The 26,373-nt window shown below is 37.6% G+C and overlaps 1 protein-coding gene across 2 annotated transcripts in view; it reads right to left on the bottom strand.

Moving 5' to 3' along the window:
* rab6ba (RAB6B, member RAS oncogene family a) overlaps positions 1 to 26,373 on the bottom strand; it is an 82,344-nt gene that overhangs the window by 8,231 nt on the left and 47,740 nt on the right. The window contains exons 3-7 of one of the 2 annotated variants that reach the window (XM_066709158.1): positions 22,361 to 22,414; positions 21,635 to 21,761; positions 19,763 to 19,874; positions 6,961 to 7,054; positions 3,661 to 3,727 (exon numbers count right to left, since the gene is read on the bottom strand). In XM_066709158.1, coding sequence (XP_066565255.1) covers positions 3,661 to 3,727; positions 6,961 to 7,054; positions 19,763 to 19,874; positions 21,635 to 21,761; positions 22,361 to 22,414 — 454 coding nt within the window. The remainder of the gene's footprint in view (positions 1 to 3,660; positions 3,728 to 6,960; positions 7,055 to 19,762; positions 19,875 to 21,634; positions 21,762 to 22,360; positions 22,415 to 26,373) is intronic. The other variant, XM_066709159.1, reaches the window with a different exon arrangement.

The following is a 26,373-nucleotide window of genomic DNA, read 5'->3' as shown; positions in this document are numbered from 1 at the left end:
TTCAAGAGAACATAAAAACATTCTGTTATTGTTACATGGATATCAGGTTAGAAATAACTGGGAGAGCGAGTTATTGAGTTTTAAATGGTCTAAAGAAGAGATGTACATGTCAGGAAAGTCCAACTGTGCAGGACTGAATCATAACTGTCTTCCAAGTGATGGTTGCATGATTCATAGGAATGGAAGCAGAGTAATTTGGGAGACACTTTTCCCCTATAATATACCTTTAAATTCTATAGTTTGGCAAGATAGTCCATCAAATATTATAGGATCATTGGAAATGATTAAGAGAATCACATGTTTCTTGTAGACCTAACATTGCCTAGGGGAATAATTGTCATGCATTTTGAGTTTATGGGGTGGGGTGGGGGGGCGAAACAAACAAAAGCAGCAAAGGACATGTACACATAAAAAAGAAGAAATAAACTGTCGTTGCTATGGAAATCATGTTTCTGTTGAAATAAAAACCCGACGGGAACTGTCAGAAGCACAGCTCTGTCTGAGTAAGAAATGTACAAAGAATGCATCATCAATTACTGTGAAATAGAGGTGGAGGTTAAATGTTTTCTTGTTTTTTTGTTGAGATTTGTTATGAAAGAAGGAATATTTGAATATGACCGGTTGCATAAAATACCAGAATTAATAGAAGTAGAGTGCTCAAGAGCACTTTTCTGTAGTTCTTTGAAATACTCCAGAAATAACTTCAGCCTCTACAGATATATTAAAGATGGACAGAGGAGCGGTACACTCCAAAGAAGTCATTGAGATTGAGTATATGAATCACTGAACACTGTCAGTAAAAGTGACTTATGATCTCTTCAAGCCATTTAGATCATATCACACGGTTACAAGCAAGTTAGCACAAATGAAACAGAAGAGTCCTTGTTAAGACCTCGAAGAAAGAAACTAGTATGACAACTCTGTGTTCATTCATTGGTCAGAATCTGTTTCGGGATGTGGATCACATATATGCAAACTACTTTCACCCAAGGCACATGCCTGTCTGTCGAACTCCAATTTATCTGGTATAAGAATTGATTTAAAATCTTGTAATTTCAAAAAGCACTGAGGCAGGGCTTCAAGTCTTTCAGACACCACTGAAAATGCATTTCAACAGTACATTTAAACTCTGTAAAAGCTTACATTCAGATCCAGATCAAGACAGTCTTCAAAACAAAAGGCAAACTAAACATAACAAAAAAAACACACATAACTTTAAACACAGACCAATAACAATAAGAAAGTCTTGATACATAAACCAGAATGACATAGATGCACAGCCTGATGAAAGACTGAACTTCGAATCTGAAACAATTTGGCAAGAATAATCTCTCCGAACAAGTGCACAGGAAGGGGGATAAACCAAAAAAAACATGCAAATACTATAAACTTTGTCAAAGCTCCACAGAACTGCTTTCAACACATAAGGGAATCATTTTCTGGCCGTACAACTGCCTGCAAATGTGTTGGCTGACATTTGTACTTTTCCTGCAGTCAGCCACTATACTGTTTAGTCATGATATAAATGACCAGCCTCCAGCCGAACATCCTAGTGATGAAGACTGGCTGAGTGTGCCCGGTCTGAGTGGTTAATTTGCGCTCCACTTCCTTGACTGATGAAGAGCACTCCTCCAGAATGATTTCAATGCATTAACTCTGCAACATTCTTTGATGCATTTAGAAGACAAGGCAATTCCCTGAGGAGAATTCTTAAAGGAGGGAAAATTCCCTTCTGCTGCTGCTTAATTTAAATCGCTATAAAAAACTATGATCGACTGAAAGTGTTTTACATGTACTTTTCGATTGATTTATCCATTCCCCGTTACGTCGCTATTGATCACATTGCATGTCTGTTGTAGGACCAGGCAGCAGGGCTGTTTGTGGGAAGAAAGAGACACACTCCATAGGATATACTTTCCAGAAGAGTGACACCTGTAGCAGGACCACAATGAAGGGGTGTCAGACATGCTCATTTCAAACAGGGTTTTCTAATCCAACACCCGTGTTTTGCAATGGTATATATATATATATATATATATATATATATATATATATATATATATATATATATATATATATATATATATTAAGAGAACAACTTATTTACATGAAAATAAATAAAAAGGTCTCAGATAGTAAATAGCAAATTTAGGGCCTATACATTTTAATCTAATTCACACCTTTCCGTGGAGAAATATGAAAGGCTTTTCTAGGATTAACAAGAATGTTCAGAATAAGATGTCCTGCTTAAAACCAAATCTAATTTTCAGCCAGTAGCCATAACCAGAAGACAGACACTTTAATTGTTCGCTAGGACAAAATTTCTCTAAGTATTAGTATCTGAAGGAAATTGACTAGGTCAATAGGACTTGAACTGTATTCTCAGAGCTTCTGTCCCTGTGCTCTGTTCTCAGGCTCCAATAGTTTCAGTAGCAGCTCCATGATTTATTGCGATGACAGATCATATCCATCAAATCCAAGAGCAGTACATAGTTGCTAGATTATACTGAATGATATAAGGAATGTATGTCATAATTTATGATGTCTTCGAAACTAATGCTGGAACTAATGAAGAGGATTTTTCTGAAGATAAATCCCATGACTTCATGTTATCTTGTTATCATAGAGCTGATGGGTGGCAAATAAGTGTCTAGTTACTGTATAAAATGCACATAACAATTAGTCAACATTGTAACAGTGACACTTGTTAAAACTATTTGTGATTGCAAGAGAAATGCATGCATTAACAATTAAACATCCCAAAATTAATGAGTTATGATTGTAGATAATTACAATTTCAGTTGGTGACCATCCCCGTGTCTGTATTACAAAACGAAAGTATAATTCCAACAGGCTTCATTGAAAGAAGCACAACACTCCAACACATAGAAAAATGTAAAACCACACAAATTGATCAAGGGCAAATGACATGTAAAGGTCTCCTAATTACATGTTAGTAGATAATGTCCATTAGCTGGACATTTTAAAAACATTAAAACATGCATTAGTAGATGCTTTATGGAACACTGCTGGCGCAGAATTAACCTGGCACTGTATTTAAATCAGGGAGCATGAATCACTAGAGGAGGTTCACAGTCACGAGCTATGATGCAATCTGGAGAAAATTCTGAAGATGAAACGTGTGCCTATTGTGTGGAATAACCATGCTTTTGTTCACAATGGCTGTATTAATTATATAAATATAATACGCGTTTCCACCCTGCCTATTACTACTTTGCCTTGTGTAGTATTTAAAATATTTCTGGAGCATTTTCATGTTCCTAACACAATTCAACCTCTTTTCCTGGCCTTCTGTGTGTTGAGAAAATGAACATCAATTAGATGCATCATACCATTAAGACCTTCCATACATTGCAGACTTGGAGCAGGGACAATGTGAGGCAGAGAAATCTTTCTTATTCGGTTTTCTAATATTTAAAATGTGGCATCAAGCAGTTGTCCTCTGCACAGATCATTTATGGGTTAGAGATGATCACTAAATATCTGTTTTTTTGTTTATTGGCTTAATATGTTAAGAATGACAGACTGGCAGAGAATTATTGGTTGACCTTCAACTTCACTCATACCTTTAATCTTTCTAACCCATAACTGCTGGTTGCATTTCTAACGGCTTCTTTTCAATTCTGAATAAAAGGATACTGCCTTCTTTGCTTGGCTCCTGCATGCTTTCCATTCCAGGCAGAGCCGCTGCCACACGCCGGAACAGCTGCAAGGGAAGAGAAACATCACAGAGACATGAAGGACAGGCCGGGCCAACTACAATCCTCCAACACCTGTTTTAGTTTTTTTTTTTTTTGCATTATAAGTAAAATAGAAGCATTATATATTTCAAAGTCTCAGCTCTAAATTCAGTCTTTCAATTAGTGCCATTTGGAGTCGGGTCTATGACCACCTGTCTGACTCTGGGTATATCAGCCACTGCAATGACATAATCTAAAAATAAACTTAAAAATCAGAATGCTTGCAACAAGCGCATTCCACTCAATTAGACTTCAAACACTACAGGTACAGCAAGGACCATTAAAATCACTCAATTACCCTGAGTGTGTCATTTCCCAGAGGGACGACATTTCAGTGACAAGCTAAATAAATGACATTGAAAATGGTCTTCATCCGGCCATTACATCGGGTATGTGTCTGAAAGCTATTAGTATTGAAAAATATGGGTGGGAAGCAAACATCAGTATGCTTTTATGCTTTGTAAATACCTTGAGATCTCAATAATCTTTTTCTCTCTTATTGCTGGTTTTCATTATGAACACCTTTTCATTCCTGAGCAGTAGTGGTAAAGGTCATTTGCTTGGAAGTACACATTGAATTGTTAAAAGCAAAAGTTGATTTGTTTCTGCCCCTCTTGCTGTCAAAGGCAATGCATACAACTTATAATGTAAAACATTTAAATATCGATGGTGATAAATGGATGGAGACTACGGCTACAACAAAACCTATATTTTGACAGCAAAAAGGAATTGTTTGATTCTATTTATTTGAGATGTCTTTTGTTTTGCCGAAGTATTCTGTAGAATTATGTTGCCTAAAGTAGTGCCGAGCAAAGGCCATCAGTAAAACACTAGTCCCTATAATGAGGCTGATACTTCAAAACTATATTAAACCATACAAATACGTATCAGGCCTGTACTCGTTCATTTTGGGTAATCAATCATGCTGTTCTGGACATGAATATATGGAACACAGAGCCATTATATATATATATATATATATATATATATAGAGAGAGAGAGAGAGCTTTTTTGTTTCCAGCCAGTTCTTTTAACAGCAGAGATGAAAACACACCTAGGACTGTATTATGTCTGCACTTGGTACCTCATTGTACTAGGATGTATGCTTATTGCATTTTGTATTGATTGTATTACTGCACTTCTGTAATGCTCTATGTGTAAACTGTAAGTTGCCCTGGATAAAGGCATAAAGAAACAAATCAATTTATAATAATAATAATAATAATAATAATAATAATAATAGAAAGCTTTTCATAATTTGTAAATTAAACTATGTAATTAAAAAGCAAATTAACTTTAGCAATATGGGAATTCAGAAGAGAACATCTTCCTTAATTAAGATTCCTTAATTATAGTATTCCATTAATATTTGAAAAGCATTATGGCCTTATTCTGTTAGGGTCAGGATTAATAGCTTAACTCTACTACATACAAATGTCAAATAATGTATAATTGTTTCTATTTGTTGTATTAGTACCTCTAATTTCAAGAGATCAGAAATTTCCTTTCCATAAAAAGATGTAACTTTCACACACAAAGCTCACAGACACTGACAAAATAACAACAGCCACTTTATTTTTGAGTTTTATTTCACCCCTGTCCTATATGTATTCAGTTTCAGTGGAGAGAGAGAGAATAGTGCTTCTGTGAGGGCAGTGGAAACAGTGCCAGGCGTATTGTCACTGCATTGTGTAGTTCTGCTTCTGCCTTCTATCTCCTCATTATTCTCCTGCAGTGGAGTTAGTAATAGGGATAATAGGCATTGTGTTTTTATCATCACTGAAAAAATAAATAAAAAATGGCAGTTGCCTTTCAGCCCTCGACTACAGAATGATTTGCTCTGCAGAAAGAGAATTAGAAATTCTCTGCTACACTGCTTCTGTCTTTCTATAGTTTTTTTCTCTCTGTTACCACAATTCAAATTTGTATAGTCAAAGCTCATCCGTACACCAGTATAGCATCCTTGGGTCACCTTACAGATTTGAAGCTCGAACAGATAACATAGATTTGTAGAACATTATCAAGCCATCTGATAAGAGTCTTTCAGGCTCAAAAATTTCATGGACACAAGTAAACTGAAAACAAACAAACAAAACAACTGGAATAGACTATTTCAAAAATCATTGAGAAATACACCACCAAATCCCACTATACCACTAAATCCCACAAAGCTATTATTTTGGAACGGCGTAAAACAAATTCACATTTTTCTGATGCTGGTGTGCATAATGTGTGGTAATAATCTGGTAATAACCTCTGCACACAGCATAGATGAGCTCTACTGCAAAGCTGATAGTTGGTTTGCAACATAGCCTCAATCCCCAGGTTAGCCAGGCCCCTTGCAGGATTGTGCAGTGTTTACTGGATACCGCATCTGCCCTCTGGCTACCATTTTTATCCTTTGTTAACACTAGAGTTGCAGTGTGTACTCAAATGGAGTGTGGGAAAGGGCAGTTGGGTTCGCCAGGATCTATCCATTACACACATTTTCAATGTCAGGTTTCCTCTGCAAAAAGCAAACTAAACTTTAAAACTATAATGTATATGGCACATTTCCCACTTATTAGCTGTTTGGGCCCACAACAGAGGAATCAGATTAAGCGCAGTACAGCACAATGAAGTCCAGGGTGTGCACTTCAGACAGCACGCAGGACCAATTGACATCTCCAGAATGGTTTCTGCGGCCCGACAGTCCCTAAGCACTGTGACAAATCGAAGTCTGTTTCAACACACAGATGCTCTCCTACTGTGCACATTACAAAGAAACAGCCTCCTACTCAACAGCACTCGAGCTGTCTTTCATTGTATTTATTTCGGTGCACTTCAGGTTTAATCCAAGTTCACTCATGCTCTCAGACACTTAGTCAGAAAGTGTACTGCTAAATCAAAGGACAGTGTTTTGTGATGGATTCTTTGGAAGTGCATAATGGGGATACATATTGTTCTTGTCCATATTGTTTGTTCTACTGTGTCGGTCTGTTTTTCTTGATTTTTTTGTAGTTCACTGTGCAGAGAACTACACACAATGTAATAATGTATTAACACAATTTCTGCAAAACACGAGAATGCAAGAATTTAAATCTATCATGTGATTATTGTATCAACATACAGCTGTTGCAAAGGACTGACTTCTATACCAGTCCCTAGCTAAGATGAGGTACAGGTAAATCAGCCCTGAAACGGTAAACAGCAGGCTTACCTGTTTGACATTATAGCCCGTCTTTGCACTGGTCTCGATGAACATTACATTCAACTCTTTGGCTCTCTGCTCACCTTCTTCAATTGTAATTTGCCTGTTGATACAGAAATCAAGATGTTTTTTGGCGTCATACATTGCATAAGCATAGCAACAAGATGTTTCACTCATTCACTTCTTTGTTTTCTTACTAGTGCTTGCAACAGCTGCTCTATCTATAGTGTTTTGTTTTTCCTGCTTTGTGGCTTCTTGCTCTAGTCCTCTTATCATTGCTGTAGCTCTGTAAAGTCTCTAGTGGGTTGCCGATTGTGAAAAGTCTCACATCAACAGAGGACAGGGCAGTGGATTTTCTCCATTGATGCTGCCAATGAATATACACATGATTATTGTTTATCTTTTGTCTTATTCTAGTGCCCAGACAAACACTGATTTGTATCCCAACAGTAGCACTAGGCCATATCCAGGATAGTCCACTACCGGTCACACACATTAGAAAAGCTTTTTTTAAACTGTTACATTTTTTGTTTGTTTTCTGTTCCTTTGCACCTTCAAAAATAGTTCATTTACACAAAAGCTATATTTAAAAAAAAAGCAAGCAACAAGAAAGAGGAGACTCCAACTGTGTCAGCAGTTGTACAGTTTTGAAATATTTACAAACTGTTGCTGATTTTCCTCCCACATTCAACATCATGAACTACAAAAACATTACCAATCAATCAATTATCAACATATTCATTGACACCAGTCAATGCAAACTTGCAAACATCTAAACTTGTATTCTCTCTATTTTTCCTCCCCCTCCACATCTGTAGATTCTTACTCTCTATACGGTATGCTTACTCACACTTTGACAATTTATACAGGGATGCATAGTGAGTTAAATTAGTAAAAGATTGTGAGATAACATTATTTTTTTTTATTGATGTTGACCTCACTATTATTTGACTATGCACTGACAGGTCGTAATGCAGCACTCTTCAAATCAGGCCCTGTCTGAATCAAACTGCACATTGCTAAGCAATATTCTTCAGCAAGGACCCAGAGGAATACAAAGGGGAAGGGAAGGAACTGGAGCAGAAAGAAATATGAGACAAGACCAAAACAAAGCAATCTTTTAGAAAGAGAAAAGCCTGTGGTTTGGAGATACAACAAACAGTATTTGACATTGTGTTTATTTGTTCACCACTTAAAGAAACATTTTTATGCTATTAAACTTAATTGTTTTGTAAAGAAGGCAGCCCTAAAGCTCTGGTTTTCATAGAAGGTATAAAGGTATGCCAATACTGATATCCAAAACATACATTCCATGGCCATTAAAGTCTAACATTGCCAGATGTTCCACATGTTATGGGGGTACTCTCTCCTCTCTCTCTCCACATGGATACAAAAGTGCAAAACAGGTGAACCGACTTTCTCTGAATGTTAGGACTCTTGCCTGTACTTGTCTGCGGATATAAATCATTGTGTATCATTTTCATTACATACTATAAGTTCAAGGTAGGAAACTAATAGATGTGTAAAACCATTAGCATCCTGTTGTTGGCTATCACTAAGGTTATTAATCCAAGCATGAGCCCTCAGCCCTTGATTTGGAAAAGTTGCTATGCTTAGTGCTGGAATGTCTATTAAGCTGGCAAGTATACATCAGACCATGCAGGTATGTGGCAAGATGTAGTGGGGAACTGTATGTATGGTAATAGATGGGATAATAATAACAAAGAAGAGTGTGTGGTACAGTAAAAGGCAGATATTTGTATCTTCACTCTCACACACACACACACACACACACACACACACACACACACACACACACACACAAACCCTGTCCACATCAGAGCATAAAGCTAAAGATGTAAAAATAATAATAATAATAATAATAATAATAATAACTTAGATCAGCTTTCAGAAGAGAATTGCTATTCAACTTGAATTCATAGGCAGTTGAGATGCTCTTGTGCATTTTAAAACCACTTAATTCTCAGTTGGCAAAAAAAACAGGTGGAAAGCAATAATAATAAATAATAATATATAAAAAAAATATATAGGAAACAATGTGAATCAGTCCTCATAACATTTCATTGCAGTTGCTGCCTTTGATCCAAAATGCCTTTTCCTGGCAATCTCAATGTAGATATTTCAAGCTGACACTGTTATGGGTTATTTGGAATGCATCAACACCATCTGTTCCCCTTTGTGTGTAGTATCTTGCTTTAGGAGAGAGCTTACTATCACCAATATTAAAATAAATGCTGTATGAGCATGGTTGGAAGTGTGCAAATGGCAGATGCATTAAATAAATCAACTGGATTGACTAAAGACATTAGAAATGTACATCTAACTTAAAAAAGATAAGAGCTAAGCTGAGAAAACCAAAAGAAAATTACAAAACACACTGAGTACACCAAAAGATTGCTTATTCCATATCATTAAACCTTATAGGAACCAACCTTATTACCAGTATTATAATTGTTTTAAAATATGTAATGGCTGCTGTCTAAGTCCACCAACAGATTTCCATTGCTCCATTATTTTGGGGGTCAATCTAAGGTTGTTCCCAGCATTTTCATGGCCTGCAATCTGCTCATTAGACTTCAATTCAACAGTGAATTGCCCACAGGAATTTCAACCCATCTAGTTAAACACATCCATGTTGACACTGATAATCTCCAAATAACGTCACTAGGCTCAATTTGTAATGAAAAGCGTACAAGCTTGATAATCTAGTTCAAGTAAAGATGCATTATGCAATACACCCGTGTAATCCAAACAATCAGACATTTTGTTTAATTATTTCTTGTTTTTAATTGTATTATTTCTGCTTATATGCATCTGTATGCTTTTAATTGTGATTAAGAGACTTCTTAATGGTTCTTTAATTCTATTAAAACTGGGCAGCAGGGCAATCACTAGATTGAGAAAAGATACAAATATTTAAGTATTGACAATTTTTTCTTATTTTCACCTTTAAATCATCATTTGTTATCCTTCATAAATTGGTTGGCTTCTTTGGCACCAGTTCTGATAATGTATTCTTTCACTCTATTGCAAGCACAATCCAACTCTTTTCATGTATACTGTTTGTGAATTGTTTTCTGTTTTTTCCTTTTTAGAATGAACAAATGCACGGTTATCATGCTGCAATGTGCCCTGGACTTTTGAATGGTCAAACAGAATTAAAAAAAAATACATGAATTGTGCTCGGAAGGGGGCAGCGGGAATTCCAGTACACTGCATGCAAAATAAAAGCTTAAACCCAAAAGGCATGCCTTGCCTTGAACATAAGAGTCAGCACGTACATAGCTAAGCCACTGGCAACAACTTGTTTCAAATCACATTTCCTCTATGGCCATTCCATAAGTCTTTTAACTCTGCTGTACATGGGGAAATACAAGCTTAACATATAAAACAATGCAGGTCAAGGGTGTAATTTGCATAACAATTTAATCAGACAAGTAAGGAACCAACAGTCTCTGCTTTGCTTATCTCACACGAAAGATCCTGCTAATGCCCTAAGCTTTCAGAAAATTACATTGCTTTATATAATCTTTTGTGGATTTTCCAATCCTCAATTCATTAGTTTTTCGTACCCCTGAGTATTCTTGTAGGAAGTATTGTGTCACTGCAGCTAATCTGTTTGCCTTGCTGTGGGACAAAGTACGGTTGTGTGTGACTGTAATTATCCGATATCTGTTGGAGACAGGAAGGCCAGAGCACAGACAAAATATTTTTACAACCAAAGTCTTTGCTCTCGAAAAATCAAAATGGAATATAATATCTGACAGAGAAGCAGAAAGTTTATCATATGGAAGCATAGTTTTGAAATTCGATGAATGAGCGGTCAACAAGACAGCTCTGAACTTCACAATGAATAAAAACTACATCTGTGACTCAAAGAAATGAAAAAAAATCTGCAAGAACATACACAAAAAACTAATGAAATTTTCCAATATACTAGATAAGATTCACTAATAAGTTCTCTCTTTTTATTCATAAGATAAAATAGCAGCTTCAGGAGCTTATTACTTTATTCATTATCCGTTGCAGCCACAGGCTCCTTCTGTGTTTATTCACTTTTGCAATAAAATCATACTTTTTATTTTTTCTGTTCTTTAATGAATTCCCATTCAAGTTGCTTTTTTATGCCATACATGTTTCTACAATTTTTCAATCAGGTTCCACAGCTTATGACCATGACCCTGAATTTGCGATTGGGACTGAAGCTGGAGTGCAACTTTTTATCAGGAAAAACGTTTAGTGGCCTGAAGCTAGTTAGGGCTGCTGTTATAGTCCTACACTGGGGGCAGGGTCTGTATTTTGTTTTACAGTGCTTGCAGGGCTAATTTGCTTTATTGCCACACTGTAAACTTCACACCAGGTCTGGTTTTGGTCACACCACCAACCCTGATCCCCAGCAACACAGACTCCCCACAAAAACATCTGAAGATCGGCAACATAAATATCAAGAACTCTCACATGCAAGCAAATCAACTGGAGTTAACATGAACTTGATTAAAACCAAGTCACATTTAAGAGCTTTGTTCAATTTAAGTAGATTAACAGATACTTGAAGTCAAATGTGTTGTCTACCTTGGACAACAAATCAGCACAGATGCAGATATTATGGCAGAAATGAAAAGAAGAGTGAAAGAGGGATGGTGTGCATTTGGAAGAAACAGCACACTATTGAAAGAAAATCTACCCACTTGCTCAAAGAGAAAAGTATTTGATCAAAGCATACTACCAGTGCTCAATTATGTCTGTGAAACCCGGTCACTTAACACAAAAATGTTACAGAAGCTGCAGACAAAACAAGAGTATGGAAAGATGTATGGTTGGAATAACAGGAACAGATAGAAAAGGAAAAAAATCAATGGATCCAAGAACAAAATGGAAATATGTTTGAAAGAGTGAAAATGTTAAAATGGCAATGGGTCAGACACTGCAAAAAGAACAGATTGACAAAGGAAGCTTTCGAATGGATGCCAAGAGATGGAAAGAGACCTAGAAGACAACCACATAAAAGATGGGAAGATTAAATCATAAACTTTGCAGGCGTGACATGGAAAAAGCAGCTGTAGTTTCTAACCAAGTGGATCAATATAGGCTGATGATGGATATACACAGATGGGTGACAAATTAAAGGAAAATCCAACATAAAGTGTCTCAGTAAGGTGTTGGGCCACCACGAGCCACCAGAACAGCTTCAATGTGCCTCGGCATAGATTCTATGTGTCTCTGGAACTCTACTGGAGGGATGGAACACCATTCTTCCGAAAATAATTCCTCAGTTGGTGTTTTGATGATGGTGGTGGAGAGCGCTGTCCAAAATCTCCCATAGGTGTTCACTTGGGTTGAGATCTGTTGACTGCGAAGGCCACAGCATATGATTCACATCATTTTCATACTCATCAAACCATTAAGTGACCCCTTGTGCCCTGTGGATGGGGGCATTGACATCCTGGAAGAGACCACTCCCATCAGAATAGAAATGTTTCACCACAATATTACCAAAGCTTTACAGGATATGAGAGACGTTGCCAAGCAGCTTCGAAAAGATGAAGTGGGAGAGGAAAGTTGAGGATGGTGGTGGACGATGTTTGTGTAGTTAGCACCTTATGTATCCATGGCTTTACCTTGTATAATCATTATCGTATTGTTGGTGTGTTTTGTTTTGTGTATTCAAAATTGTTTAACTAACATGATGACTTCAATGATGGAATCTGTGGATCCTAAAAGGCTTGGTGCCCACCGGGCCCAGCTAATGAAAGCTAAGGATCATGCTGGAACAAAGTATTAATGTAACTGTCGCTATGCTCCATATTACATTAAAGAGGGCAACTAAGGATTTTTATATAACATATTCATATACTAACTGTTGGGGATAATTAAGTTTGGTGGGCATACTGATTATTTAACCTACTGTAACCATGTAACTCATTGTATTGTATTCTTATTGTAGGATTACCCTTTAACAGAAGTTGCAGAGTTAACATTGTTAAAATATCTCACTGGAAATGTTGCCGTGGCAAGGGGGGCTGAAATTTGTCATTGTTGCAGAAATAATATCATAAATAACATACTCACGCATAACTATTTCTGTGAAGGTCTAGACAATTGAACTCATGGCCTTCTTGACTCTTGGAAATGTCAAACCGCAAAACTCCCTATATTTATAATATATTTTGAGGAACAGCTCAGAGCTAATAACAAACAATATACATGCTGCTCTTCAGCCAAACCAGAAATAAGATAGAGTCCCACGTCATCTACTACTAGGCAAACCGTGCAGCTGTGTCAACTAAAACTCCTGAGTGTGTTATGAATGTTTCATTTCATGTCTGCCTAGCTACTAGATCTGTAATATCTTTGTAATATCTATATGTACCTGCCCCGGAACTCTTGTCAATCAGACTTCTGACATGTATAAAAGTGTGTGTTGTTGCAAAAATAAACTGAAGAGAAACAATCTGGCATTCGGTGTCGGTGACTTTACTTCCCGGGCTCGTAATGCACTGAAGGGTTCCTACTGTTGCTGTGATAAACTTGGGAAGCGATCCACATGTACCTGAAGGGTTTTGATTGGCAGTCAATTTGTACCTTAACAATAAAGGTGATCACTCAGAATAACTTTGTAATGATTTGCAGTGACCCTTCCCTCTAAGGGGACAAGTGGACCCAAACCATGCCAGGAAAATGCCCCCCACAGCATAACACAGCCTGCGGACCCCCCTCACTGTACGGGTCAAGCAGTCAGACCTGTACCATTCTCTTGGAGTCACCACACATGCACTTGCCGACTTGTCGAGAATATGGTGAAGGATGACTCACTTTTTTCCACATCTCTGTAGACCAGTGCCTATGGTGCCCCAATAATGACTCCTCTTTCAAAGTCACTTAGATTGTTTCCTCTTGCCATCTTGATTCACAATCAAGGTCAACTGGGCCTGCTCAGCATTTGTATACATGCCACAGAGCATGATAGGATGTTAATTGCTTAATTGTATCATGCAATACACCTATTTAGAGGCATCTGCATTCATTATGTTCCTCCATTCATTTATTCAGGTTTTTCCTTTAATTTGTCACCCATCTGTATATAATATATACATATTACATAAAATACATTTAAGATACCTTAGGTATGAAATTTAAAATAATAGTGAGATTAAAAATACATTTTAAAAATCACATTAATATGTACAGTGGGGGAAAAAAAGTATTTGATCCCCTGCTGATTTTGTACGTTTGCCCACTGACAAAGAAAGGATCAGTCTATAATTTTAATGGTAGGTGTATTTTAACAGTGAGAGACAGAATAACAACAAAAAAAATCCAGAAAAATGCATTTCAATAAAGTTATAAATTGATTTGCATGTTAATGAGGGAAATAAGTATTTGACCCCTTCGACTTAGTACTTGGTGGCAAAACCCTTGTTGGCAATCACAGAGGTCAGACGTTTCTTGTAGTTGGCCACCAGGTTTGCACACATCTCAGGAGGGATTTTGTCCCACTCCTCTTTGCAGATCCTCTCCAAGTCATTAAGGTTTCGAGGCTGACGTTTGGCAACTCGAACCTTCAGCTCCCTCCACAGATTTTCTATGGGATTAGGGTCTGGAGACTGGCTAGGCCACTCCAGGACCTTAATGTGCTTCTTCTTGAGCCACTCCTTTGTTGCGTTGGCTGTGTGTTTTGAGTCATTGTCATGCTGGAATACCCATCCACGACCCATTTTCAATGCCTTGGCTGAGGGAAGGAGGTTCTCACCCAAGATTTGACGGTACATGGCCCCGTCCATCGTCCCTTTGATGCGGTGCAGTTGTCCTGTCCCCTTAGCAGAAAAACACCCCCAAAGCATAATGTTTCCACCTCCATGTTTGATGGTGGGGATGATGTTCTTGGGGTCATAGGCAGCATTCCTCCTCCTCCAAACACGGCGAGTTGAGTTGATGCCAAAGAGCTTGATTTTGGTCTCATCTGACCACAACACTTTCACCCAGTTCTCCTCTGAATCATTCAGATGTTCATTGGCAAACTTCAGACAGGCCTGAACATGTGCTTTCTTGAGCAGGGGGACCTTGCGGGTGCTGCAGGATTTCAGTCCTTCACGGCATAGTGTGTTACCAATTGTTTTCTTGGTGACTATGGTCCCAGCTGCCTTGAGATCATTAACAAGATCCTCCCGTGTAGTTCTGGGCTGATTCCTCACCGTTCTCATGATCATTGAAACTCCACGAGGTGAGATCTTGCATGGAGCCCCAGACCGAGGGAGACTGACAGTTATTTTGTGTTTTTTCCATTTGCGAATAATCGCACCAACTGTTGTCACCTTCTCACCAAGCTGCTTGGCGATGGTCTTGTAGCCCATTCCAGCCTTGTGTAGGTCTACAATCTTGTCCCTGACATCCTTGGACAGCTCTTTGGTCTTGGCCATGGTGGAGAGTTTGGAATCTGATTGATTGATTGCTTCTGTGGACAGGTGTCTTTTATACAGGTAACGAGCTGAGATTAGGAGCACTCCCTTTAAGAGAAGCTCCTAATCTCAGCTCGTTACCTGTATAAAAGACACCTGGGAGCCAGAAATCTTGCTGATTGATAGGTGATCAAATACTTATTTCCCTCATTACCATGCAAATCAATTTATAACTTTTTTGAAATGCATTTTTCTGGATTTTTTTGTTGTTATTCTGTCTCTCACTGTTAAAATACACCTACCATTAAAATTATAGACTGATCATTTCTTTGTCAGTGGGCAAACGTACAAAATCAGCAGGGGATCAAATACTTTTTTCCCTCACTGTATATATGAAGAGAGAAAGAAGATGATGGGTTGTAAAGCTCAACATTCAATTTTTCAAGTGATTGTTAATTGTATTGTGATTAAATGTGAGGAGCACTTGCCAAATGTAATCTATTGTCTCTGTTGCTTACTTATTCTACCTAAAATAATCCTGCAAGCATAGACCACAAAGTTGTTCAGAATGATTGTTTTTCAAAGTGAGCTAAGCAGTTTACGTGAAAAGCAAATAAAAATACATAGGATCTTTTTCTTTTTGATGAACAATCACCTATAAGGAACTGCAGAAGCCCACATTAAATTAACATTTTAGAACTAATGGTACATAAATGATGCACAAGATGTTAGATAGGATGGTTCCTTCCTCCCCGATGAGTCTGATTCTATTTGTGACTTCTTGTTGCCACAGTATGAAGTACTATCCCTGTAAATGGGAAATATACCCAGCAGATTATTCATCATAAATATTTCATGCAACCTAAGTACAACTACAGAAGAATCTTCCTTAATAGCAAACTTCTCTTTTTCTGAAAAGCTGTATAAATTATTCACCAAAAGAACAATCCCTACAGCATCAAAATACTCCCTGTGTATGCTTTGTTCTGACAGCTAAACCCCTCCAAGTCTCCTTCACATATAGGAGGGAAGAAAATAAATTAAGTTAAAATCAATTGAATTAAGACCCTTTCTCCCCAAGTGTGATTTAATCCGCCATGTTTGCTGATAGCTAACAAGGTCCATTATTGGTGAGTTACCTCATATGGAAGCCACCAGAATGTGTCAAATTGCATTACTGGATCCAAGGAAACACTAACAGCAAGGTTATTACTTAACATGATTTCAATCAGAGCAGGACAAAAAATATGCTGCCATGCTGTCAAAGAAGTTTAGTATTGATTGTGAATCATATTATAAATAAGTGCTGGAGGAGAGGCAGTACGTTTCCATGGAATAAAATTAAGATTTAAAGTTTTTATTAACTATACCTAGGTTATCGTTCAGATCCAGAATAACACTCAAAGGGGACTTCGGGAAGTGCAGAGTTTGTGAATATATTATAACAAAGCTGGCAAAAAGGCCCTGTGTGTTGTAGCTAGGCAACCTGCTTTAGATACCCCAGTACACAGACACCCAGGCACTTTTGTTCTTCACAGGATACAGGAGTAACCAACACATTTTGTGCAAGCAAAAGCTCCCATTTACAGTTTAAAATGCAAACATTGTATGGTTGTATTCTGTTAATTACACATTACTTAACCGCTGAGCCACTTTTATTAATAATACACTGTTTATTATTAATAATTCTATTTTGATAGAGACCTTCATTATTTTTCGCAGACCTTGGTTCTCGGCCTTCATTCTTCTGCTGTGCGGGGAGCCTTGGCAGGTTGATCTCCTGTCTCAACCTCAAGAGCATGTTGTGGCATCCGGATCTGACTCTGCTCCAGCTGTGGACCTGGCCCCTGAGCAGGATCAGCTTGAGGCCTTAGGGCTGTCGGCAGCCATTGTGGTGACTTGTGACTCATTGTGGTCGGCGAGAGAGTCCTCCACTTGTATCACTGGCACAGTTTCCAGATGTGGTGTCTGGGAAAGGGACATGACCCTGTCACCTGCCCCATGGCAATGATTTTATAATACCTGCAAGAGCAGTTGGAGGCTGGCCAGTCCCTATCCATGCTTAAGGTTTGTTTAGCAGCCATTTCTGCTCTTCGTGTCCGTATTGATGATGAATCGCCTGCAGTTCACTTCCTGGCTTCCCAGTTCTCAAAAATATTTTGAAGAGTGATATTCCATTACAATACCAATGAAAACACTTCACTCTATACACCTTTGTGTTATACAAGTAAGATGCCTCTATCTTTAATAACCCTTGCAAACAACCAGAACCCCTGCCCTGGCCCAACAAAAACTAGTTAACCGAGTGAAAGAGAAAACCTAGCCCTCATTTGTTCTCTAGCTCAACTTCAAACCCCTCTTTCATGCTTTGGTTTCCTATTTGTAATGCAGACAGCACACCACAGAATTCAGGATGGCATATTTTAAGGCCATCTAGTAACCTTACAAAATAAAACCATCTGCAAAAGCTTCAAATTCAAGTCATATTGCTTGCTGGATATTTTTTTTTTTTTTTTTTTTTTTTTTTACAAATGACCTTCAGAGACTGCAAAGCTGTCAAAATGTACAAATGTGACTAGCATTGTATTACCGGGATTCAACTTAAGAAACTAGAAAAACAAATCCACACACAGGATACTACCATAGTGACACTCAGAGGATTCCATGAAGAAATGATTGCAAATTAGAATAATGGGTATATAAAGCTCAAATAATTTACATAGAAGGATGCAGAGAAAAAGTAATACATCAAACAGAGTGCTAAAGGGCAATTTGAGTGGGGGCACAGTGACCTGTTGCCACAGTGTTAATGGAAGCCATGTTTGTACGCTACTACAAGGCATCTGCTTTAGGCAACAAGTTAAAATGAGGACAGGCTTAAGTAAAAAGCAAAGACTTGTCAACCGTGTTTCCAAATGGTAATTCAAATTACAAGCCATAGCATTCTGGAATGTTAGTCCACTGCAGAATTATCTCTGCATCTATGCAAATGGTAGGTGGTCCAAGAAAGATCTCGTTTACAAGTCCTATGGAAATAACTGAGCATTGTGTTACATTTATGTAGTGAAGTAGCACATTAGTGCATGCCGATTTATTAGTTCCGATCCTTGAGTTATGGTAATCCATTTCAGAGTACTAAAACTACCTAATTTGCCTAAATAATGCGGAAGCAAAATGCATAAACTTTATCTGTTCAATATTAGAGGCACTTTCATTATCTTGAAGGCAGTTGCTCATCCAATGATTATTCCAGGCTTCCGAGTAAATATGAATGTCTGAACCAGCTGAGAGGCTGACAGGTCTGTTTGTGAAATATTAAGCAGGGCATGCAGAAGAAAGGAAGAAGGTCATTTATTAACATAAGTAAAAACATAAGATCCCTGGGGATAAATCATGTTTATAGGAGGTACTTGTAACCGTTTGAATGAGAAGTCATGTTGAGAAAAGAAAAAAAAAAGTTATCTGAATACAAGGACGCCACATATAATTAACCCTTGTATAATCCTTTTAAAAATAGTTGACAGAACTGGAAAAACAAGTGAGTCAATCCATCTTTATGATAAAGAAACATCTCCCCCTCAGGGATATTGTTCCTTAGAAGACACTACAGCTCAAAAGAAAGAATGCACTTCAGGTTAGACCTCCCTTGTTCTGTCCAAAATCTCAAAACCAACATTTTATGTAGATATATCCTTGCCAATACGTCTACAGGATTTTGTTGTATGGGGCTTTTCCTTGCAAGCTCTTCGACATGTGCATACATGTCCTTTCATGACTTGATTGGTTCTTGTTGTATTAGTAAACTTGTTTTTGTCAGGGTTCAACTGTATGGAAAAATAAAAACAAGTGATCTTCCTGCTGGGGAATGAGTTAGGAAGCCAAGTGTGTATCACTGTGATCGAGCCATTGAACCTCCTTGTTTTCCGTCCTTCAACTGGAGTAATCAAACCAATGAAAAGCTTACAAAAATAAATAGTAGTAGTAGTAAACATATTAAATTGTTCGTTAGATGTAAAATTAAATTGTACATCACAATTTGCCTTCTAGTTGTGAGAAACATCACTAGGGAACACATTCAGCTTTGAGAAGTTAGTGCTGAGTGCAAAGAACAGCTTTGATGGTACTTCCATATAGCTTAATTTAATTGTACTTGCTGATGAATAATAATATCCTGGTAAACACTGTCAAGATGAGTGGATCAGAAATGTTTATAACCTGCTGTCACAAGGCGTTTGTCCTTCAGAGTATCATTTTAATTAAACTGTAAATAATGCCAAGTAATACAACTGAATCCATGAGGTGCCAGAGGGACCAGTTCAATCACTAAAAATATTGTTGGATTTTACCCAAAGATTAATATGTAAATTTGCATTTTGTCATGAATCAAGACTCACCTTTTATCTGCCAGATCAGTTTTGTTGCCCACTAACATGATGATGACATCACTTCCTCTTTCTGTTCTGACATCGTCAATCCATTTCGAAGTCTGCTGGAATGAATTCACATCTGTTGAAGATAGGGGACATATTACAGCGTCAATGACCCACATAGGAAGTAAAAAAAAATCATATGACTTGCTTGTCTTCAGTTTCAATAATGTACCAGCCTGGTGTATTAAGAAGACTAAGAAATCAACAGACTAGCTCAGGGATGAAGAACCATTGCAAAATAATAATAATAATAATAATATATATATATATATATATATATATATATATATATATTTTTTTTTTTAATTAATTTATTATTATTATTATTATTATTATTATTATTATTATTTTTCTTCCAAAACATTCCAACACATAAAAGATAAAGATAAATTATATAGTTAACAAGTCCTAACTGGTTATGCATTAATGCTTTCTAATGTTTCTTTAGGACTTTCCACACCAACGGAAATGTCTATTCAGTTCAATTTGGGGATTTGGGAATTTGACACATTTCTAAGAGATAATTTACGCTGGAATATGTTTAGTAATCAATCTAACTGACATCTTCACTTCACATACGAGGTTATTGGTAAAATTTTCTTCCATTTTCTTCCATTTCCAAAATATATATTTAATTCCTTATTAACAGTTCCTTAATCCCTGTTTTTTGTATTTCCCAAGTACTGCTAGTTCATCTTTATGAATCTATACAATAACATGGTGCTTTCATTTATGAGGATAAATTGTATTGCAGATTATATTACTGAAGTCCATACCTCATTGGCACAGATTTGGATTTATATCCAGAAAACAATTAAAGCATATTTTAATTATATCGCCAAATTTATTTGGTGATCATTTGTTTCCCTGGTATATGGTAAATCCCTTGTTTCCAGTTATTTAATCTCTAAACTGCATTTAAACATTCATGCTTCCCTACAAGCTCACCTGAGTGTCTTATTGTTCTTGTATGGTTAGAAATGAGTGGTATTTTATTTAAAGGTGAGAATAAATGGTCTCTTTACACACATCAGCACTGTTTGCCTGTACAATGAAGTCTGCAATTCATCTCCCAGGAGCTGGGACCTTTAAGTGGTCCCATTTCTCTTGCTTGCACACATATTAAACTTCAGCCCTGAGCAATACAATGGGATTTCAAGACAATAAAACTGTCATTTTTCCACCCTAAAAAAAAACACAACATGGGTCTCCCTGGGTCACATAGTTAGGTGATTCTCAGATAAGAAAAACAACCTGTAACGAAAACTGATTTGCTCAAATGTATTTCTATTATGCACATTGCTTGAAGTCATGAGAAAAGAGCATTAGATATGTGTCAATCGGATGTGTTTAAGGATGTTTTTTTTAATTTAAACAGCTGCTTTTTAAACTGGTATTTTTTCCACAAAACAGCAGATGAGAAAGGTCATTCTGTCTTCTCACACACACACTGTATTGTTTGGCAGGTTCATTGTGTTTTTGGGAAGACATTCCGTTTTCCCACGATATCATGATGCCATCTTGTTTTCATAAACAGTGTGCAAGCTATTTTGTTGGCTCAGTGATTGTTATGGCTGACATCACGTAAGGGTAAAGAGTGTTCTGGGGAACCTTTACGATGATAAGAAACGGATTCAGCAGCAGGCCTGAGATTTGTAGCTCAAAGACTTATTTTTCTTTCCCCATTTCAGGGAATGGACAGTGTATAACTGTAAGTCACGAACGAAAAAAACAACACGTATTAAAGATAACGGACTCAAAGTGGTATGTAGCAATAGGGTCGGGAAGACCGGCATCTTTACCAGTAGGCGTCAGAGGAAACAAATTCTCACTTACTTGTGATGTCGTACACCACTACTGCTACAGTGGAGTCACGGATATAGCTAGGAATCAGACTCCGGAAGCGCTCCTGACCAGCTGTGTCCCACAACTGCAACCTCACCTGGAGTTCAGAGGAACAGGGCTAAGCAGGGTGAGATTACGCATCATTAACCCAGTTCCCAAAGGTCGCCGATCAAGACAGCTTCTGAAAGCTTTTATTTTTAACCTGTTTTAAAATGAATTATAATTAACAAATCATAGACATGTGCCTTTTCTGAAGATTTCTTGAAAATCTAACTAAATGAAATCCAGAATTAGATTTTTTTTTGTTCGCTATTTATATCAGTATCAGATGAGCTGTCTTTTTGTACATTTAAACAATGGTCCTACTTAATATACGAAGAGTCACAATTCCTTGAAAATAATAGCATCATGGTTATTTGATTGCATAGGTTTAAACATTCATTTATAGTAACTTAAAACAAAGGGAAAAAATGCATGCAATACTTCTAAGAGGAACCAAACTTTAAGCTCCATACTATTAAGTAATATTAGCAAGAGCACAAAATAAGATATCTAACTGATAAATAGACAACAAAAAAGGGAAAAACACTACAATGAAAGCATGGGAATACTGCAGGAGTTCAGAAGGCGTGGTCATCAGCAGGTTAAGATTTTTTCCACCACAAATCATTTTCTGTGTTGGGCTGTGAAAAGAATCAGAATGCAACCTCTACTTACTGTTCGGTCTTCTAAGTACATGGTTTTTGATAGAAAATCTATTCCAATTGTGGCCTGCAGTGAACAGAAAAGGGAGAGTAAGTCAGTATTGCTTTAGAAATATGTTACTAACTCATTCTGTTTGATGAAAAAAAAAACAACAACACAGATTATAGATTATTTAACAAATTGTGAAATCTATTTTGAGAATAAATATTTATACTTGCTTTAAAATTCGATTTCAGTACACCAAAGCAAAAAGCATTCAGTAATAACGCCATAATTCAGTTCAAGAATAACACTAATGTATTTGTCTTTCCATCTTTGCATTGCATGAGAGGTTGGAGCTGAGGCACCATGGTAAATAAAGATACTACCTTCCCTGCTAAGATAACTACTGGCATGGATCCATACCGACACACATTCCCAGCATATTGTTTGTAGCAACTGCACCAACTGGAATTTCTAAAAATATACTTAATCTCCTATCCTTTACCCTGTCAGAATATCATCACTGGGCAAATATTGCAAGAGCATCCAATTGTGAAACATTAAATACAAATAAGCCTAAAAATATGCCCATTACTCAGCTGTTGACAGTGTAATTAACCATTTATAAACAAGTCTAAATGTACACCCTACAGGGGGCATGTATCATATCTATCATAATGCAGCCTCTCAAGAGCTTCATAATATCTCATTGTATCCTTCTGGAGCTCCAAACCTAAGCAATTCATCTCTTTTTACACAACACTGTGCCACTGTGCTGCTATTGCACTCACCCTGGAACTTACTTTGAGATCAGTATAGCCCCAGATTAAACCAGAACTTCAACACATCCATCAATTGAAACATCCAGACCTTCCACGGTCATGCAGAATTTTGCCACATGGATCAATTCATTTTATTTTCCTGTAATTTTGGCCAATGTCCATTGCTATCTATTAGATCAAATGCTACCAAGCTTTAAAATATAAAGTGTGTATAATTAAAAAAGTCTACAAATACAAAGAAACAATTACATTGTTTTAAATGACACAATAGTAAACTCAAACACCAAAAAACAGCATGCAGACTTCTCAATTTCTGCCCTCACAATCAAGGTCACTATAGTCACAGCCCATCCCACAAAGAAACCCCTTCCCTGACACAGCTGACACCTTCATTAAACACATAATGGGCTTTCAATATGACACCACTGCTGTCATGTGCATGTGAATCATGCATGAAGGACAAGTGTTTCACATGGCAGTCTCGTAATTCATACAGCATCACTCCTCCATCATAGGATAAACAAGTAAATTCAATTGCTACTGATTAACATTTGTCTTGGACTGCCTTGACATTTCTGAATATAAACTTGAAATACGTGTGCTTCCTATTTAGTTATGGCAAGCAAAGGTTTATATTTGACAGTGAGAAGATAATCATAAAACAAAGAATCCTCAAGTATAGGACCTGCCAATCACAGCTAGGTCACATCCTGTGATATAATCAATCCATAAACAGCAGGATGAGGGGGGGACAGCTATTTTTGGCAGGGTTTTTGAAAGCTGAATACTATGGTTAGCATTGCATCAACAAAAATAGTGTGTAGGACAGAAAACCATATGTCCCATTTGCAACCAGTGAATTTCCACCAGAAAATGCAAAGCAGGCATTGTGCCCAAAGGCAGAATATTGGCTCACACTTAGTGACTTTGTGATCTGTACCAAAGCACAGCCTGAGATCTCTACCAGTGTCACACACCTAAACTTGGTAAATTGTGAGAGTGTGCCTCATGAGCACCAGCCTCCAGAGCGAGAGTCCATCTGTCCACTGTATGAATTACAGTATACACCTTAAAAAGGGGGCATTTTACATTCGGAGAGTTGTGATAACCCATCTACCTATCTAGTGAATACAAGAGAAGGGGAAGAAGAAGAAGGCAATTGATTGTACTCCTGGTTAGAGAGAGTGAAGCCAGAGAATTCCCAACAGCAAATAACAAAGCAAGCCAGTCATGCATGTCAGTTGCAGGAATAAACAGCTTTTGTGGATAATCTTGTCCAGGAAGATAAGGCCCACATCTGACAAACACAATTACCGATAACAAGAACATGAGGGGAACCTAGCCAGGGGTGCAGACTGATCCATGGGCTGCCAGCCATCAGACAGCAATGAAAGTGAATGGGAACATGTTGTGCTTCCTACCACCAGTAGCCTGGCAGCAACCCAATGGTGGACAGTAAAGATGACTAATATAAACTACAGAAGAGAGCAAGCCTTATGTATGGAACCATGCTGCAGGGAAACATAATATCCTAAGCCCTGGTAAGGGCAAAAATGTATCTTGGAACTACACAGACATTAATTTTTGTTTGCCTTTAATCAACATATGCGATGTCAAGTGTCAGTTAAATTAAATTAAAACCTTCACTCTGCTTGTGTTGGTTTCTGTGCTTACAATATGGGTTTCCACATACTATACTATAATGCTTTGCTGTATTTGCAAAATTGCACATGAAATTTCAAATATACAATATTGGTTTGGCAGGTATAGATACAAACACAAGCAAATTGTTCATTTATAGATCTCTTGAAGGCAGTTGTATGTTTTGGAGAGCTACAACACAGGAATAATATTATCTGGACTGCGGCCACTGTTCTCAGTAAATTTGCAATATGCTCATGAGAAATTAAAACTGGCAAAGGATGCTACAGTTTTCCTATTCTATTAGATACCTTTTCTACCTAATGAGAGGCTAAAAATGTGTATTTAAGTGATGAAAGTGATAGGTGTATAAGTGATATGTAATACAAAACAGAAGAGGAACATTTCTCTCTCAGAGTTAGTATTTGCAGTTTTGTAAAGTGCTCTGAGGTCAGCCCATGTCTAGAGGTTCTGAATTAATGTATTGTATATTATATTAAAGACCTGTTTTGATTGTATTACCACTGAAGAGCAGGACAAAAGCTCCCTTGCACAGCCTGTGAAGGGCAATTTGCGAAGTTGCTATGCTGTAAAAGGCTGTGCGGCCACTTCATCCTATAGCAAGTCATCTGAACAGCAGTCCTGAGAAACCAATCATTTGCTGAATTCCTGATCTTTGCCATGGACAAGAATGGTCAGGAGATGTAACTCTCAACAAGAGGTGTGCTGAAACTTCACACTCGGGTGCCAGTTAACAGTGAAAGGTTTGGCGACAAGCAGACAGGAAGTTAAAAGAGGCTAAGTCTAAGCTGAGGCTAAGCTGACACCTCTGCCTGGTAAAAGTCAAGTTTTGCTACAGGTGGTCTGGATATGACTACCCTGTTCCAGCTGCCGCTCAAGAAGAAGTGACCTGTAAGTGCAGCACAGCTCGATACCCCTTTTTGAGAATTGGTTTTAAGTGCCTCCCCAACCTACTGCTGTGATGTACCTACCTGCTACAACCCAGCAGTCCAACAAACCTCTATTCTGCAACCCAGCTGGCTTACTTGGTTCATAGGTTTCCATACCTCACAAAAAGGCAGAACTCAAAAACATTGCAATTGCAGGGTAAGGATCAAAATGTTGCACATACACATTCCAAATAATTTGAATTTCTACAAATGGTACTGCATTTCGAGCACATTTCTTTTCACATATTTTTGTGTTCAGTTGCATGCTATATATTCCCAACTAAACTCGTTTGTGCAAGTACATTATGAGAGTATCTAAATCCAAATTTGCTATACAACTTATTTTTCTTAAACTCGTGAAGCCTTGTATACTAAGGAGTCCCCAACAGAAGAATGAGCCCACAGATTTTCAAAACTCTTCACCAGTGCCTTCTCACACACGGCTACTGCACATCAGGATCCCAGCAGGGAGCCCCAGCCGGCGTACAGCTTGTATCAGAGATCTGCATCTCAATCAGGCAGGCTGCTTTCTGGTTTCCTTGGCAATGAAGGCAGCCGCAGGGAGTACACTACTCTTTGGCACGGAGAGGTTATACTTTCTCCTTTTGAAGCAACTGCTTACATTTCTTAAAATACCACGTTGCCATAGCCTTCATATGTTTTTAGGAAT

Source organism: Amia ocellicauda, chromosome 7 (assembly GCF_036373705.1).
Source record: "Amia ocellicauda isolate fAmiCal2 chromosome 7, fAmiCal2.hap1, whole genome shotgun sequence".
Taxonomy (NCBI): Eukaryota; Metazoa; Chordata; class Actinopteri; order Amiiformes; family Amiidae; genus Amia; species Amia ocellicauda.
Note: the sequence above shows the minus strand (reverse complement) of the source record. Positions and strands in the feature narration are given on the sequence as shown.